General features: G+C 45.2%; 1 protein-coding gene and 1 long non-coding RNA gene across 3 annotated transcripts; one reads left to right on the forward strand and one right to left on the reverse strand.

The window, feature by feature from the left end:
• Positions 1-1,263: 1,263 nt before the first annotated feature.
• Positions 1,264-14,999, reverse strand: LOC147000707 (uncharacterized). 2 transcript variants are annotated; one of them, XR_015045546.1, is made up of 4 exons: positions 14,746-14,999; positions 10,992-13,013; positions 7,278-7,431; positions 1,264-3,987 (listed from the first exon to the last, which is right to left on the reverse strand). It is a non-coding gene; the product is annotated as an uncharacterized LOC147000707 (long non-coding RNA). The 2 variants fall into 2 exon arrangements; XR_015045545.1 differs by lacking the exon at positions 14,746-14,999 and having other exon boundaries at positions 10,992-13,180.
• LOC110310099 (tubulin alpha-1A chain) lies at positions 14,811-18,561 on the forward strand. Its single transcript, XM_029469526.2, has 4 exons — positions 14,811-14,990; positions 16,751-16,973; positions 17,107-17,255; positions 17,385-18,561. The coding sequence occupies exons 1-4, from the start codon at positions 14,988-14,990 to the stop codon at positions 18,363-18,365; spliced, it is 1,356 nt and encodes a 451-aa protein (XP_029325386.2). The 5' UTR covers positions 14,811-14,987; the 3' UTR covers positions 18,366-18,561.
• Positions 18,562-19,126: the final 565 nt, after the last annotated feature.

Below are 19,126 nucleotides of genomic sequence, written 5' to 3' on the forward strand. Positions count from 1 at the left end.
GTCAACTCAGCTCTTCTGGCTCAAACTCCTTTTCAAACTGGCTGATTTAATCTAGCTTCTTTCTTTGCCTCTCCTGAATTGCTATGCTTAGCCTCATGCTAACTTTGGCAAACTGTTCTAATCTTCTGGCTCCTTCTCATTCTCTGGCACCCTCTGTCTTCACCTGTGTCTACTTTGTTCTCTCTCTGCAATCTGTCTCTGTACAACTGTCCTGGTGAAACTGTTTCCTATTTTCTCTCTGCACTGTTTCCTTAAGCAGCTTCCCTTTCCTCTCCTCCTGAGAGTTGGGCACATCCTATTCTGTCAAATCTTTCTCTGATTCATCACTTTGTCTGCCATTCAATTAGATATCACTTTCAAACATGGGTGTATCCTTCTACAAATTAACTTTCTCTCCATTGTTTGGGATTAAAGGTAAGTTATCCAGTCTTGCCTGCATTTCAGCCAGAGGGATTAAAGGTGTGTGCTAGGGCTGAGCCGCACCACAACTAGAAACAGGATTTTCAGTAAATAACACAATCTCGGGGTTCACAGTGTGATCAGATATCTTGCGACCTGTAAGTCACCACTGCCTCTGACTCCAAGGTTCTCTCCCAGTGCTGGATGTGGTAGTAAGATAGAGGTGACAGTTTCATTTTGTGCTGGGGATGGAGCTCAGGGTGCTGTGCAGGGTAAGCAAGCACTGAGTTATATCCTCAATTGTTGTGGTATTCTATAAGTCTGCTGCTGCTGCTGCCTCCGCCTCTGCTTCTTCTGCTTCTCTTTCTTCTTCTTCCTCCTCCTCTTCTTCTTCTTCTTCACTGATTATTTGGTTATCTCAAATCATGCACCCCAATCCATCGTGCTCACCTCCCAGTTTTCCCATGCTTGCTCCCCACCCTCTGGAACCACCACCACCACCACCCCCCAAAAAAGAAAAGAAAAACTCCATATACTCACTGGAGTCTAATTCCTAGTGGCCAGCCCCAAGTTTTACTTCTGAAATGGAAATTCACTCCTGTTATTAGGGAGATACCCTCATGGACTTCCAGCACTATGGATGTAGGGGTTGGCTTAGGAGCTGAAGACCATCCTTAGCTAAATATCAGGTTCAAAGTCACCTCGACTACCAGAAACACTCTCTCAAAACTAAACACAGGGCTGGAGAGAGGGAGGGCTTAGACGTTAGGATAACTTGATTCTGTAGAAGATGCGACCATGTGTGTGTGTGTGTGTGTGTGTGTGTGTATGTGTGTGTGTGTGTGTTGTGTGTAAAACTCATACACAGAAAAGAATTTTTAAATGTAAAAAAAAATTCTGTCTCACTCCTACAATTACAGCAACTGAGAGGAAGGTCGTCAAGATTTTGAGGTTGAGCTAGGCTAAGCAGTGAGTCAGCTAGTGAGAGACCCTCTTTCCCTTCCCCAACACGCTCACACACTGCACATCTGCAATCCCAGCACTTGAGAGGCAGAGGTAAAAGGATTGCTGTGAATTTGAAGCCATGTTGAGCAAGATCTGGTCTTTAAAAAACAAACAAACAAACAAACAAACACCCTGAAAATTAAAGTTCTGATTTTCAAATAAATAAAATTCTGAATTCTAGAGAGAGGGTAATCTTTGGATTCCATGGTTGTTTATTTATTTCATGTATATGAGTACACTGTAGCTGTCTTCAGACACACCAGAAGAGGGCGTCATATCCCATTACAGATGGTTATGAGCCACCATGTGGTTGCTAGGAATTGAACTTAGGACCTTTAGAAGAGCAGGCAGTGCTCTTAACTGCCGAGCCATCTCTCCAGCCCTCCATGGTTGTTATTTCTGTTGTTTTGGAGACAGGATCTCATCTAGCCCAGAGCAGCCTCAGACTCCCTATGTAGCAGAAGATGACCTTGAATTCCTTATGCTCCAGCTTCTACTTCTGAATGCTGGAATTATAGGACTATGCTGCCATACTGTGTGTGTGTGTGTGTGTGTGTGTGTGTGTGTGTGTGTGTGCCTGCGTGGCTGCCTGCCTGCCTGTCTGTCTATGAGGCCTGGGAGTCATAGTCTTATCTAAATCTTTAACACTAGAACTCATTCTTTTAAGGCTCTACAAGTGAGAGCCATCTATTCAGTACATTGGTAGTAAACCCTAAAATTAAGATGGAAGTCACGTTACTACGGTACCATAATCATCACATCATTGCATTGATTAAATGAGAGGTTAGGACCAGTCTGACTAAGGAAAAGAGTAGTTAACTGTAGATCTTCGCTCTTCTCATCCCAGCCTCAGGAGCCGACCACCTGCTGAGCACCTCCCTCCCCTGTATCTCCAGTGGCTCACACACATCTACCACTCCTAAAAAAAGAACCCACACTAATTGATTTATCCAGCCTCCAACGTAACAGGGTCCCAGATCTAAACACAGCTGACTCCATGCTGGAAGTACCTTCCAGGCTGTAAAACTCTGCATGTAGACAGCACCATCTGCCAAACAAAGACCTAACCCACCAGCACACACAGCTCTTGGAAAGTCTCTAAATGCACTAACTTTGTGGTTTGCCTCCTGTAGTTCCACTTCTGGCTAACTGTTCTTGTTCACTGAAGTATATCAGCCCAGGACATGTTTCTTGTTCTTAAAGGCTCATTCATCCTGAGAGAGGCTCCTGACAATACCCAACTCCAGAAGACAGCTCCTGGGAACCCACAGTCCTGCTGGGAAGCAGGCAGGCTAACTACAGATCCTCACCTCTTCCTCCATTCCTCCAAGTCCAGTCCCCTGGTCTCCTCCCCAGCTCTGTATCAGTTCTGTATCAGCTGTGTATTCTGCTGTGGCCTCTCCTTGCTCTCTGCCCCCCAATCCCAGGATACTACACAGACCCTAGAGGGCCACTCTGCTCTCCTCCCCTTTATTGATCTCTTCAGCAACTCCAGCCCATCCCCATTCCTGTCAGCTCCCAATATCTAAAAACATATTTTACCTAGAACCCCAAGTGGCCATACCCATCAGGATCCCAGAAATTTTTCCTACCAGACAACACACAGTCACCACACTCTCCTAAGAAGCAGAAAGGTCAAGAGAAAGCAAGGAACCGGGCAGTTACAGCAAGCCCATAGCCAACATCAACTTAAAATGCCACCAGAAAACTCCTACAGCTGATAAACACTTTCAGCAAAGTAGCTGGATACAAAATTACCTCACAGAAGCAGAAGCACTTCTATGTTCAAACAACAAACAGACAGGGGAAGAAATCAAGAAACAACACCCTTCACAACAGCCTCAAATAATATAAAATCTCTTGGGGTAACTTTACCCTAACCAAGCAAGTGAAAATGTGTATGGTAAAAACCTTAAAACATTGAAGAAAGAAGTTGAGGAAAATGTCTCAGAAAATGGAAATCTTGGGGGCTGGAGAGATGGCTCAGCGGGTAAGAGCACTGACTGATCTTCCAGAGGTCCTGAGTTCAATTCCCAGCAACCACATGGTGGCTCACAACCATCTGTAATGGGATCTGATGCCCTCTTCTGGTGTGTCTGAAGACAGCAACAGTGTACATAAAATAAATAAATTAAAAAAAAAAAAGAAAATGGAAATCTCTCCCATTCTCATGGCTTAATATAGTATAAAATGGTATTTCTCCCTAAAGCAACCTACAGAGTCAATGCAACCCCCACAAAACTCTAACATAGTTCTTCACAGATCGTGTAAGAACAATTTTTTCAGCTTCATATGGAAACAAAAACCCAGGATAGCTAAAGCAATCCTGGATCCTAAAAGAACTTCAGGAAGCATCACTCTCCCTGATTTCAAGATGTCTATACGACAAAGCTATAGTGATAAAAACAGCATGGCATTGCCACAAATCAGACATGCCGACCGTGCTGATCATGGATTCGAATTGAAGATCCAGATGATAATCCACAGACCTATGAACACCTGGTTTTCGATAAAGAAGCCAGAAATACACACTGGAAAAAAAGATATCTTCACCAAGTGTTGCCGGTCACGATGGATGGCTGCCTGTAGAAGAATACAAATAGACCCATACTTATCACCCAGCACAAAACTCAACTCCAAATGGGCCAAGACCTCATCATAAACTCAGATACACTGAGCCTGACAGAAGAGAAAGGGGAATAGTCTTGAACACACTGGCACAGGGAAAGACTTTCTGAACAGAACACCATTAGCCCAGGTTCTAGGATCAACAATAAATAAGTGGGACCTCATGAAACTGAAAAACTTTTGCATGGTGAAAACCACCAACACTCAGACAAAGCCACAGACAAAGATGGGGAAAGATTTTTTTTTCCAACTACACATCCCAGAGAAGCTAACATCTCAAATATATAAAGAAATAAAAATAAATAAATAAATAAAACAAAACTAGACTAGACTAGACTAGACTATCAAGAAAACTACCCAATTTTAAAAATGGGTAGATCCAAACAGAGAATTCTCAATAGAGGAAACTCAAATGGTTGAGAAACTCTTGAAGAAATGTCCAACAAACCTAGCATAACTGTCTCCTGAGAGGTTTCATCCAGCCGTGGATGGAGACAGATGCAGAGACTCACAGCCCAATATCAGGTGGAGCTGGAGAGTCTTGTGGAAGAGTGGGAGATAGAATTGAACAAGCCTGAGGGGTCAAGGACACCACAAGATCTACAGAGTCAACTAACCTGGGCCAATTGGGGCTCACAGAGACTGAACCAACCAACCAACCAACCAACCAACCAACCAACCAAATAACCAACCAACCAACCAAGAGCATGCAGGAACTAGACCTACGCCCTCTACAAATTTAGAGCAGATGTGCAGCTTAGTCTTCATGTGGGTCGCCTAACTTTTGAAGCAGCGGCTACTTCTGACTCTGTTGCCTGCCATTGGATCCCCTTCCTCTGACTAGACTTCCTGGCTAGGTCTCAGTGGGAGAGGATGTGCTTAGTCCTGCTGTGATTGGATGTCCCAGGGCAGGGTGGTACCCAACTGAGAGTGAGTAATGGGGGAGGGATTTATAAGGGTGGGACTGGGAGTAGAGGAGGGTGGGGGGGGCTGCGATCTGGATGTAAAGAGAATATAAATAAATAAATAAATAAATAAATAAATAAATAAATAAATAAATAGAAATGCCCAACATCTTTAGCCATCAGGGAAATGAAAGTCAAAACTGCTTTGAGCCGGGTGTGGTGGTGCACGCCTTTAGTCCCAGCACTCAGGAGGCAGAGGCAGGTGGATTTCTGAGTTCGAGGCCAGCCTGGTCTACAGAGTGATACAAAGTGAGTGCCAAGACAGCCAGGGCTACACAGAGAAACCTTGTCTCGAAAAACAAACAAACAAAAAAAAACTGCTTTGAGATTCCCATCTTACACCAGCCAGAATGGCCAAGATCAATAACACAAGTGACAGCTCATGCTAAGGAGGACATGGGGTAAGGGGAGCACCTATCCATTGTGGGAGGACATGGAATAAGGGGAGCACCCATCCCTTGCTGGTGTGGCTGCAAACTTAAACAGATGCTATGGTAATCAATGCAACATTTCCTCAGGAAGATGGGAATTGATCTACCTCAAGATCCAGCCATACCACTCAAGCCTATGCCTGCAGGACCCTTCATCCTATCACAGAGACACTTGTTTACTGCTGCTCTGTGCATAATAGCCAGAAACTAGAAACAAACTAGATGTCCCTCAACAGAAGGATGGATAAAGAAGATGTGGGAGCCGGGCGTGGTGGCGCACGCCTTTAATCCCAGCACTCGGGAGGCAGAGGCAGGCGGATTTCTGAGTTCGAGGCCAGCCTGGTCTACAAAGTGAGTGCCAGGACAGCCAGGGCTACACAGAGAAACCCTGTCTCGAAAAACCAAAAAAAAAAAAAAGAAGATGTGGGATATTTACACAACTGAGTATCCCCCAGCTGTTAAAAAGAATGAAATCATGAAATTCAAAGGTAAATAGATGAAACCAGGGAAAAATATCATCCTGAATGAGGTTTATCTCAGACCCAGAAAGATAAATATGGTATGTACCGGCTTATATGTGGATATTAGCTTTTTTTTCTTTTTTTTTTTTTCTTTTTCGAGACAGGGTTTCTCTGTGTAGCCCTGGCTGTCCTGGAACTCACTTTGTAGACCAGGCTGGCCTCGAACTCAGAAATCAGCCTGCCTCTACCACCGGAGTGCTGGAATTAAAGGTGTGCGCCACCATGCCGGGCTGGATATTAGCTTTTTAAGTCCGTAGTAACAATGTTGCAATCCATAGACCCACAGATGTTAGGTGTAGTGCAAGGAAGCAGAGGGCACATACATACAGATAGACCTCACTGGGAAAGGGAAATAGAATAGATATGGATGGATGGGTGGAACAGAAAGATCAAGACGAGATGGGGGAGGGGAGAGGGAGGCTAAGAGGAGAGACAGCTAGTAGTTAGGGGCATTCGAGGGGTAGTTAGGAAACCTAGCACAGTAGAATCTTCCTAAAATACGTACGTATTTGAAGGCAATTTAAATGAAATCACCAGGGCTGGCGAGATGGCTCAACGGGTAAGAGCACTGGCTGCTCTTCTGAAGGCCCAGAGTTCAAATCCCAGCAACCACATGGTGGCTCACAACCACCCGTAATGAGATCTGGCGCCCTCTTCTGGTGTGTCTGAAGACAGCTACAGTGTAGTTACAATAATAAATAAATCAGCCCCCCCCCCCAAAAAATGAAATCACCAAATACTGGGGAAGACAGAGCCCCAACTCAACATCTTTCATCGTAAAATGAATCTCCCTGTACCAGGATTGGGTTACATGTCATTGAGTTGTTGGTCAAAGGGGTCTCATGGGAATCCCCAAACAACCAAGGCTTTTGCCGAAACTATAGCTTGCTCTCCCTAATTGATGGCCAGGCTCCACAGTGAGCCCAGCCCCTACACAGCTCACCGAACACTAGAGCTGGTGCCTGCACAGAGCCTTTGCCCCTAGGTTCTAGTGTGTTGGTATAGGAAGGTACTCCGCACCCTACCAAAGGAGAAACATAAACACCAACCCAACCACAAACCCTTTCATATACAATTCTATCCTGCCTATAAGATGAGCTGAGGCATCGGTGGCACAAAGCCCCTGGGAGTAACCAATCGATATCTGATTTGACTTAAGGTCCACTCCACGAGACAGAACCCGTAGCAAGGTGACCAAGAACCCAGACTAGATAGCCAAAGAAACCGGGGTAAGTCCAAATTCCACTAGTCTTAAAACAAAAGAAAAAAAAGGCCCCACAGTAATAAATGACATCTAAGGACATTCTGCTGCAATCCTAGATCAGTACCTCGTTCAGCCATCCTCAGAGACGCTTCCTCCTGCCCTGCAGCGGATGGAAATACAAAAACACAGCCAGACTTTGTGCAGAGAGGAAATCTTGGGACACTCAGCCCTTAACAGGATGCCTCTATCAGACTCCTTCCCTCAGGGCTCAGGGAACCCTGTAGGAAAGGAAACAGAAATCATCTGAGAGCCAGAGGGAATGGAGGACACCAGGCCAACAAGGCCCTCTGAACAAACATGGCCAGTGCGCCTATGAACTCACAGAGGCAGCCCGCACAGTGCCGGCACCAGTCGGCACCAGGGCTTCTGCATTTTTATTATGGCTTCCAGTTTAGTGTTTTCCTGGGACTCCTGAGTGTGAGAATGGGTGGGTCTCTGATCTGATGTGTTAGTTTTTGTTTTTATTTTATTATAATTTATTATATTTTATTACTATGTCTTAGAAATATGTTTGTTTTCTAATGAGAGAGTGCGGATTCAGATAGAAGGGGAGTTAAGAACTCAGAGGAGTAGAGGCAGGGGAAACCATAGTCAGCATATATTATGTGAGAAAAAAAATCTTTTTTTTTTTTTTTTGAGACAGGGTTTCTCTGTATAGCCCTGGCTGTCCTGGAACTCACTTTGTAGACTAGGCCAGCCTCGAACTCAGAAATCTGCCTGCCTCTGCCTCCCAAGTGCTGGGATTAAAGGCCTGCACCACCACAAAAATCTATTTTCTTCTTATTATTTTTTCTTTTCTTTTTTTTTTTTTTTTTTTTTTTTTTGGTTTTTTGAGACAGGGTTTCTCTGTGTAGCCCTGGCTGTCCTGGCACTCACTTTGTAGACCAGGCTGGCCTCGAACTCAGAAATCCGCCTGCCTCTGCCTCCCAAGTGCTGGGATTAAAGGCGTGCGCCACCACGCCCGGCTCTTTTTTTTTTTTTTTTTTTTGCTTTATTCTTCTATTTTCAAAAAAAGGAAAAAAAATAACTTTAAAGTTTTGGGTTGTTCTGTTGGAGAAGTTAGGGTATCTGGCTGCTGGACTCTACCTATATTTACACTCAAAGGTCTTGCTATGAAGGCAGGGTCACATGGGCACATAGGGTCATTTCCCAAAGGATGAGAAGAAAGGTGCTGATGCAGGTCAGAAGGACAGGGATGATGTGATGTAATTGATGTTTATTTATTTATTTATTTATTTAGACATGGTTTCATGTATCCCATGATACCACCAGATCCACTTCATGGCTGAGATTGGCCCTGGGCTGATCATCCTGTTTCCAAGTTCTGGGATTGCAGGTATGTGCCTCAAACACCCGAATGTGAAATCTACCTGCCTCTGCTTCCTAAGTGCTAGGACTAAAGGCGTGCGCCACCGCTGCGCTGCTCAATTGCCTTTTTTATACAGCCCAATCCCACCTGCCTAGGAATGGTGCTGCCCACAGTGGACTGGGTCAGCCTACATCTACTAGCAATTAAAGTCTGCCCTCACAGATACGGCCACCGGCCAGTCTGATAAAAGCAATTTTTCAGCTGCTGTTTCCGCTTCCCAAGTGACTCTAGGTCTGTACTAAGTTGACAGCTGAAGATAACAATGACAGTCCACCCCCGACCTCCATCCCAGTCAACCCTGGCACACAAACATGTCATTTCAAACCATAACCTTTCAATGCTTTAAAAGTTCAAGAGCTCAAACAAATAAATACATACATACATACACAAACAAACAAACATCCAAGACCTTTTTAAAAACTGTATCTCAACACTGGGCTCCAGTAAAATTAAAAAAAAAAAGTCTGTTCCAAACACAACAAAAGACTGGGCCTCCTGGCTCACACCTTTAAATTCCAATGCATCGGAGGCAGAGGCAGACAGATCTTTGTGAATTTAAGGTCTTCAGTGAATTCCAGAAGAGCCAGTGCTACACAGTAGAATTCTGATTCAAAAATATATATACTTTTTCATTCCAGTAGGGGGTGAAAAAAAAAAAGGTGAGTCATCAGATCAACGTGAGACCAAAACCCAACCATACAAAAGCCTCAGGGTCCAGTATCTGAGCTCACTTACAAACTACTGGGCTCCACAGGGCTCGGGCACGCTCTCCTCTCCTTCTGCCATCCACAGCACAGACAGCTTTTTTTTTTTTTTTTTTTTTTACAGTCTCAGGCCAGGTCCATTGCACAACTGCCACTATCCTTAGTAAATGGCCCATGTTTCTTGCATTTCCAAAATCTTGGGGAGGGAGGGGTCTCCACTGCATCTGAGACTGCAACTTCCCCAATGCCTCTTCTGGCCTCTCCAAGTGCCAGGCCTCAGGTCCTTTCCATGACTCCTTCAATCCTGGGGCCCACTGTGTCTACCATTTCCATACCAACTTCTAGAACAATTATTTAAATTTTTAATGTCAACTTAAAATCAGTGTGTCCAGGGGCTGGAGAGATGGCTCAATGGTTAAGAGCACTGTCTGCTCTAATGAAGGTCCTGAGTTCAATTCCCAGCAACCACATTGGTGGCTCACATCCATCTAGAGTGGGATCTGATGCCCTCTTCTGGCACGGAGGTGTGCATGTAGATAGAGCACTCATACACATAAAATAAATCGTAAAAATAAACAAACAAATAAACAAACAAATAAATAAATCAATAAATCAGTGTGTCCAGCGAGGGATGAAGTTTTGTGCCTAGAGTGCTTGTGTAGCATCCTTGAAGCCCTGGGTTCAATGCCTCGCACCACATAAAAACATTGTCTCAGCTCTTGGAACACGGAGGCCTGAGGAGTACAAGTTCAGGGTCATTCTCAGCTACAGAGCAAGTCTGAGACCAGACTGAAATAAATCGATGGGCTCAGTGGGTCAGATGCTTGCCATGTGAGTGTGAGGGCCTGAGTTTGGATCACGGGAGCCATGCAAATCTGGGGAGCAAGAATGAGGATCCTACCCTAAAGGTGGACGTTAAGGGGTGATATCCTCCGATCCATACGTGTGCTATGGTGCTCACATGCACACACAAGCACACATGCACATGCATGAGCACATACATGCACAGGATTTTGAAAATCAAAAGCAATGAGGCTCAGAACCATCTGTAAAAGCAGATGGTAGTGGCACACGCCTTTAATCCCAGCACTTGGGAGGCAGAGGCAGGCAAATTTCTGAGTTCGAGGCCAGCCTGGTCTACAAAGTGAGTTCCAGGACAGCCAGGACTACACAGAGAAACCCTGTCTCGAAAAACCAAAAAAGCCGGGCGTGGTGGCGCACGCCTTTAATCCCAGCACTCGGGAGGCAGAGGCAGGCGGATTTCTGAGTTTGAGGCCAGCCTGGTCTACAAAGTGAGTGCCAGGACAGCCAGGGCTACACAGAGAAACCCTGTCTCGAAAAAACCAAAAAAAAAAAAAAAAAAATCACGTATCTGTGTTTTGCCTGCATGTGTATGTATCATATATGTGCCTGGTAGCCAAGGGACCAGAAGAGGGAATCAAATCCCCTGAACTGGAGTTACAGATAGTTTGAGCCACCATGTGGGTGCTGGGGACAGAAAGCGAGCCTTCTGGAAGAACAGCTGGTGCTCTTCATACCCAGCGAGCCATCTCCTCAGCCCAGAACTGTCAGATATTTTTAAAGTATAAAATGTGCTACTTCTGGTATGAAATTCAAACAGGCAAACAAGATTTGGGGTTGTTACCTTACACAATCACTGGTCTGCTTTCAACAGTAGAATGACGACATGACCTGCAGTACATACCTGCTATTATTCTAAAAGCGGCGTGGCTCTCCCGTAGCGATTCAGTTGGATGGCATTAGGAAATAAGAGGAAGAAGAGAAAGTCATGAACTTCTGAGAGGGAAGGGATAGTCTGGGAGGAAGTGGAAGGTGGAGGGTACTTATGTATGAAATTGCCAAACACACACACACACACACTCTGGTGGTTTGAATAAGAACACCCCGCATAAAGCTCACGTTTGAACACTTGGTTTGGGAAGGATCAGGAAGTGCATCCGCATTGGAGGAGGTGAGTCACTAGTGGTGGGATCTGAGGTTTCAAAAGACCAGTGAAGCCCTGTGACTTTGCTTGCGGCACATGACTTTAATCCTAGCACTTTGAAGGCAGAGGCAGGTGGAATTCTGTGAGTTTGAGACCAGCCTGGTCTACAGAGTGAGTTCCAGGACAGCCGGGAATACACAGAGAAACCCTGTCTCAATACAACAACAACAACAACAACAACAAATTTTTTAAAAATGAGAATTGAGTGTTACTTGTGACGGCATATGCCTATAATCTCAGCACTTGGGACATGGAGGCCGGAAGATCGGGAGTTCAAGGCTAGCCTTAGCTACATACTAAATCAAGTTGGAAGCTAGCCCATGCTACATGAGCCATTTTTTCAAAATGACAAACAGGAAAGATTTATGAGATAGACTTGACACGATGATTCCATGGGGCCTGAAACAGGTAAGAAAGACGTCTATAGCAGTTGTTTCTGACTTCAGAAGCCAGGTATACTGAGCCATTAGTGAACCACAGAAACTTCCAGGTATACACGGCCATTAAGTGAACCACAGAACCTTTCACAGCTGAATGTTTGAGATCGCTAAGACTATCCAGAGCTAAGAGGAGCCACCATGCAGGGCTGGGATGTAGCTCCGGGGTAAAGCGCTTGCCTGGCATGCATGAGGCTTGAAAGAAGGGATAAAACGATAAAGTATAAGGCCAGGTCTGAACCTGCAAATAGATAATTAGACTACACAGGCATTAATTAAGATTTTCTACTAATATCTATGTGCACAGAACGGACCTGTTAGCAGCACGCACTATTATATACCTGCTTGTTGATGTAAGTAAAGAGGTTAACAGTAAAATTAAGAGCTAGCAACATGTAAACAAAAATATGTTTTTTCCCCCCATAGTTTGTATTTGATTAAATCCGGTAAGGGACAAAAAGAACGGACTAACATCCCCCTACTGGTCTCAGTCATATATGTAGGATTTCAGTGTTTAAGTGAATAGCCTGTTTCTGACCTAGATCTTAAGTTATTTATGCTCAAGGAGTGAGAAAAAAAAAAAAAGCCTCTCATTTGCATAAGGAACAGAATGGCTCTGAGTGGTGTGACCAAGGATCCTCCTTTTAATCCCCCTGTAAAACAAAAGAACAGAAGACATTTCTCATCTTTTTCTATTGTCAGGAACTAGAAATGAATCACCATACGTGAAAAAAATTGTATTCTCCTTCATCGCAGCTCTGTCGTGTATGCTTATCATTATTATTGTTATTGGAGGGAAGGAGGGGAGGCTTAGCTGGTAAAGGCACTTGCTACCATGGCTGAGAGGGTGAGGTTTGTCCCTTGAACTCCCACGGTGAAAGAAGAGAATCTGCTCCTGTAGTTGTCCTCTGGCCTCCAAAGACAAACACACACACACACACACACACACACACACACACAAACACACACACACACACATTTTCTAATACACATGCACACCTGCACAATACATGCACAAATGAAATAGTTTTTAATTGTGACGATATTTTCAACAAGCTATTTGTCAATCTTTATATTCTCTCTGCCATTTAATTTTTTTTTAATGAAGCACAGTTGGGATTTATTCATTACTATCAATTTTAAACATAAGAGTTAAGAGAGAAGTGATCAGAACAATATCGGAGCACATGGGTGTGGCCTTCTCTGAGAGAGCGCTGACACCATTTAGTTCTTGTTCTTGCTGATATACTTACATGTTCGGGTAGTCAAGTCATCTCTCTTCCCTCTGTTATAAAATAATGAAGACGAGGGGGTTGTTTTCCTAGGAAATATGCTAGAAGTAAACAATTATTTGTCTGTATGTGGGTTATATTGATTTGTTTAGTTTTTCCTTAGAAAAGACTTTTATGATAAATTTAAACAAGAAAGGCAGAGCTGTGGACCTCAGGCTAGAAGAACTCATGGCCACCATTGTTAGCTCACAACCTGCAGCTGCTGTGTTCCCAATCCCCTCCCTCCCACACCAGTGCCTTGTGCCTTGTGAGCCCAGCCGGAATGAATGGACTCCACAGGGCTTGCAAACAGAGCTGCGGGCGACCAAGACTCTGCTACTGAAAGGGAAGCCATCTGTCAAAATTCACATTTTTAGCTCAGTGCCCAAACAAATATCTCTTTTCCTCTAAAATTTCATCCTGCAAATTACCAGTGGTTCGAAGCTCGGAGACTCACTGTATAGAGATCTTCCTTGCTGACAATGGAGCCTTTCTACATAGCAAAAGAGTGCCACTGTAATCTATTTCCTAGGAGTGAAAGCAAGGCATTTTTGTCCCAAGGGGCAATTGAGCAACGACCACAGTCTCTGGCTGAGCAGCCTTGGGGAGAGCAGCTACAGTTCCCACAGTCAGAAGCCCAGCTGTGGAAGGGGCTATTTACAGAATTCAGGGAACTACATAAAACTGCAGCAGGGCTGGCACTGCACAGTTGTCTGGGGATGAAAACATCACAAAATGGTTTCCTTTTATATTATAAAACGCTCCTCTTTTTAGTTTGGCATCTCAGTTATTTTTTACTTGATATCACCCCTCCCCCTCAAAAAAAAAAAAAAAAAAGACTGTAGAAATACAAGCCCACACAAAGAGCTAGTTTTTTAAACTCAATGTTTTCTCCTTACAGTTTCTGAATTCCATATTAGAAAGGATGGCTCATTTCTAGGGACAAAATAACACAGGCTCTGGGGTGAGGTAGGGTGGGGTAGGGGGCCGGGCACGAAGGGGTGATGGGAGAAAATTACCGCTAAAGAAAGAAAGCTCTCTAGTAAACTATTAAGTACTACTTTGTATATTATTTCTCTTTTCTTCTTTCTTTCTTTCTTTCTTTCTTTCTTTCTTTCTTTCTTTCTTTCTTTCTCTTTTGGTTTTTGAGACAGGATATCACACTATATATCCAGGGTGGGCACAAATTAGCTGCAGTCCCCAGCTTCCCAATGCTGGGATTTACAGGCATAAACCACTAAGGCCAGTTATGATGACCTTGAGCTGCAAGTCTTCCTGCCTCTGACTCCCAGGTGCTGTTGAGGTCACAGGCATGGTACTCGTACTGAATTTTGCTCAAATAATAATAAAAAATAACAATAATACAATAACTATGAAACTAAACATTCAGCCACGCCTTTTTGACCACCCCCACATCTTCTGCTACTTTTTAAAGCAAATAGAGATGTTGAATTCTGACAGAACGTAATTAAATTCAGTATACTATAAATGAAAAGCTGGAATTTTCCATAAGGAATCTAAACATAAATTCTGTGATTAAGTGTTGGGAAAAACCTTAGATGATTTTAACTACAGTTTAAGGTTTAAACTACTTATAATCATCCAACCCCAGTTTTCTTTCTTCCCTTTCCACCCCTCCCCAACTCCACCCCATAATGGATGCTCGGCTAGCTGCCTTTGCACGGCCTTTGTCTGAAGGATGCAAAGTCTACGGATGCTAGGGGGAAGGGGTGGGGGAGAGATTACCTCATACCATGTCGCTTGCACCAATCACCACTCTCCTGTCGCGGCTTCTCTGGGCAGACAGAGGGGTCTGGACCAACAGGAAAAGGCCCTGGCCCATCCCCATGGTGACAGAGCTGTATATAAGGAGCCATCCGCCCAAGTGCCGCAGGTTCTCTTACATCGACCGCCTAAGAGTCGCGCTGTAAGAAGCAACACCTCCTCCTCGCCTCCGCCATCCACCCGGCAGCCGCGAAGCAGCAACCATGGTAAGCAAGCCTTCCCCGGCTCTCGGTAGATAGAGGGTGGGTGTCAGTCGCCCCAGATCTGCAAGGAAACGCCTAAGGCTTTGGTCACCTCTGCGGGGAAAGGGTGGTCTCCATGGTATAAGTTTAGCTTAGTCCTTGAGTCCCGCCGCCGCAGTGCGGGACACGGAAACGCCCAGACCGGGAAGAACAAAGGCAGCGCCGGTGAGCGAGCGCTGGCAGAGCCAGGGACTGCAGGGGACCACGGGGACCGCCGGGGACGGGTTGGGGGTCGAGGGTCCGCTGCTGTAGGAAGACAGGGCGGCGGCCGAGCCCGCACTCCAGAAACACCGCCCCACTTCGCTAGGAAAATGGTTAGTTTGTGTCGGATCCATGGCAGCCGCTGTCAGGGAGGCGCAGGGGCGGGGTTGTTTGTCTCTTGCTTCCGTGGCGTTTTGGGAGGGGTTGGTTCTCACTAAGCCTCTTCCAAGCGGTTTTTTTTTTTTTAATTATTTTTAGTTTTACTTAAAAAAAAATCGTTGTGGAACTGTAGTCTTACGGGATGTTTCGTTTGCAGGGCTGTCAAAAATACGATTTGCTTAACGGGGACCTCTCGCTGAGGGGGGAGGGGAGCTGGATGGTTGGGGAATGACAAAGCCCACTTTGTGAAGCCTAGGGTACTCTGATGGTCAGAACCCAGGGAAACGCCCTTCCCCGCCCCCCACCCCCGCAGACAATGAAAGTTGCCCCTCCACAACAGACGTGTATCTCTATAGAATGTAATATTAGTGGTATGTAGAGATTCATCGGATAAAAATATTATTTTCTACTTTTAAATGTTAGCTATCTTTTCACTTGTTTGTTAAAAAATTGGCGCTCATTGTTTCTAACTTAGCCTGCTTTAAGAATGTTTCCATTCCATACAGTGGAAAACCTTCAAAAAACAATGGATCTTCTGCAAATAAAAAAAAATATACTCTGCGCCCAACCATCTTTTGTTCTAATATATGTGCACTAATTCATTAATTCAGGCTAATGGCCCCAGCCAGGGTTAGGAGGGACCGTGAAAGCGGCACAAAGAGATCGCATAGACAGCTGCTGGAAATAGAGCTTTCTCTGTTAAATAATGTAACAGCACAGGCTAGCACCAGGCACAGAGAACGCCGCAATGCAGAAATCAGACTTTGTCTAGCTTGTCAACTAGCCAAAGTACTGATGGGGTCTGCAGAAGGGTGTGGCTCCTGGCCTCAGCCGCACTGCAGAGGTCAGTGTTGAAACAGAAGGTCCTCTAGTGTGAGACTCTTATCTATTATGTAGCCTAGCCAGAGTGCTGATGGGGTCCACAGAAGGGTGTGGCTGCTGGCCCCAGCCGCACTGCAGATGTCCATGTTGAAATACCAGGTCCTATAGGATGAAAACTTCATCCTTACTTATCGGGGAAAGAAGCAATTAGTATTATTATGGATAATTATTTCGTTTTACAGAATCTATGCTTTGAATATTTATCAAATATGAAAACTGTTCTATTCAAGCAAGGCTTTGGAAACAATGGGCTTGCACCATGTCTTAAGCAGTATTAAGGTGACATCTAGGCCACACCCACTTTTGGTGTTTGTAGTGGGTGCTCTTCATTGTTCCTGTTATATTAGGGATGTGACTCCAAATAAATTTCAACAATATTTGTATTTTTAGAAACACTTTAGAAATCTATTAAGATCTAAAATAGAAATACAGCTTAATATTGTAACAGCTTAATTTTATAATTTTTTTCCCTCTTTCCACAGCGTGAGTGCATCTCCATCCACGTTGGCCAGGCTGGTGTCCAGATCGGCAATGCCTGCTGGGAGCTCTACTGCCTGGAACATGGCATCCAGCCTGATGGCCAGATGCCAAGTGACAAGACCATTGGGGGAGGAGATGACTCCTTCAACACCTTCTTCAGTGAGACAGGAGCTGGCAAGCATGTGCCCCGGGCAGTGTTTGTAGACCTGGAACCCACAGTCATCGGTAAGCTGGCTGAGGGCTTCCCCGAGGTATTCCTTCTTGGTCACATACTCAGAATCTCTCTCCAGACCCAGAAGGGTGAGTGAGCTTGTGTGTGTCCTTGGTGGCCGATGGCTGACATCTTCTCCCTTTCCAGATGAAGTTCGCACTGGCACCTACCGCCAGCTCTTCCACCCTGAGCAGCTCATCACAGGCAAGGAGGATGCTGCCAATAACTATGCCCGTGGCCACTACACCATTGGCAAGGAGATCATTGACCTTGTCCTGGACAGGATTCGCAAGCTGGTAAATGCCATATATGGATGGGTTTAAAATGCAGTGGGAAGGTGTCTTGGTTCCCAGTCTAAAGGAATTGCAAATAGTGCTAAGAGTATGCCCTCCTAATAAAACATTACATTTCCTTTTCTCCCACAGGCTGACCAGTGCACAGGTCTCCAGGGTTTCTTGGTTTTCCACAGCTTTGGCGGGGGAACTGGCTCTGGCTTCACCTCCCTGCTGATGGAGCGGCTCTCTGTGGATTACGGAAAGAAGTCCAAGCTGGAGTTCTCCATTTACCCAGCCCCCCAGGTTTCCACTGCTGTGGTTGAGCCCTACAATTCCATCCTCACCACCCACACCACCCTGGAGCACTCTGATTGTGCCTTCATGGTAGACAATGAGGCCATCTATGACATCTGTCGTAGAAACCTCGACATTGAGCGCCCCACCTACACTAACCTAAACAGGTTGATAGGTCAAATTGTGTCTTCCATCACTGCTTCCCTCAGATTTGATGGGGCCCTGAATGTTGATCTGACAGAATTCCAGACCAACCTGGTACCCTACCCTCGCATCCACTTCCCCCTGGCCACTTATGCCCCTGTCATCTCTGCTGAGAAAGCCTACCATGAGCAGCTTTCTGTAGCAGAGATCACCAATGCCTGCTTTGAGCCAGCCAACCAGATGGTGAAATGTGACCCTCGCCATGGTAAATACATGGCTTGCTGCCTGCTGTACCGTGGTGATGTGGTTCCCAAAGATGTCAATGCTGCCATTGCCACCATCAAGACCAAGCGTACCATCCAGTTTGTGGACTGGTGCCCCACTGGCTTCAAGGTTGGCATTAACTACCAGCCTCCCACTGTGGTACCCGGTGGTGACCTGGCCAAGGTGCAGAGAGCTGTGTGCATGCTGAGCAACACCACAGCCATTGCTGAGGCCTGGGCTCGCCTAGATCACAAGTTTGATCTGATGTATGCCAAGCGTGCCTTTGTGCACTGGTATGTGGGTGAGGGCATGGAGGAGGGTGAGTTCTCTGAGGCCCGTGAGGACATGGCTGCCCTAGAGAAGGATTATGAGGAGGTTGGTGTGGATTCTGTGGAAGGTGAGGGGGAGGAAGAAGGAGAGGAATACTAAATTAAATGTTACAAGGTGCTGCTTCCACAGGGATGTTTATTCTGTTCCAACATAGAAAGTTGTGGTCTGATCAGTTAATTTGTATGTGGCAATATGTGCTTTCATACAGTTACTGACTTATGAATGATTGATTTGACAGAGACCCAAGCTGCCCACTTCACTATGGGTTTTAAATAAAATACTCCCTGTCTTAAAAGTTGTCTTGTGTTCTGTATTTGAGTGTGTCCCAGCTTTCATGCTTTGGCTGAAATAAATACCACGACCTCAGAGGAAAGGGTTTATTCTGCCTTACTGTCTGTCCATCAAGGGGAGCTGGGGCAGGAGCTGAAAGGGGCAAATGGGGAATGGCACCTTCTGGCTTGCGCCACGCTGTGCTCTGCAGTTTATCTGACCCAGGACCACATGCTCAGGGGTAGTGCCACCCACTGTGGACCCAGCCTTCCCACACTAATCATTAGTGAAGAAAATGATGTTCCCAAAGGACTAATGTGATGGAGGCACATCTTCCCATGTGACTGCACATTGTGTGAAGTTGACAGGTTACCACCACATTATATGGAAATTATGTACTATATAAAAATAATGTACTATATAAAAAAGATTTCATGGTGCAGGCCTGTCGTATGAACAGTTGGGAAGCAGAGGCACAAGGATTAAAAGGTCACATGCTGTATAACAAACTGCAGACCAGCTTGGGCTACGTGAGACCTTTTCATAAAAAGCAGTTGGGAAATAGAGTATATACATATATACATACATAC

This window comes from Mus caroli, unplaced genomic scaffold, assembly GCF_978045245.1.
Source record: "Mus caroli unplaced genomic scaffold, Mus_caroli_1 scaffold_16, whole genome shotgun sequence".
NCBI lineage: Eukaryota > Metazoa > Chordata > Mammalia > Rodentia > Muridae > Mus > Mus caroli.

Excerpts from the sequence above, each read along its gene's own strand:
- LOC110310099 (XM_029469526.2), top strand. Across the intron at positions 16,974-17,106 it reads CCTGGAACCCACAGTCATCG|ATGAAGTTCGCACTGGCACC; the intron begins GTAAGCTGGCTG and ends CTCCCTTTCCAG. Across the intron at positions 17,256-17,384 it reads TGGACAGGATTCGCAAGCTG|GCTGACCAGTGCACAGGTCT; the intron begins GTAAATGCCATA and ends TTTCTCCCACAG.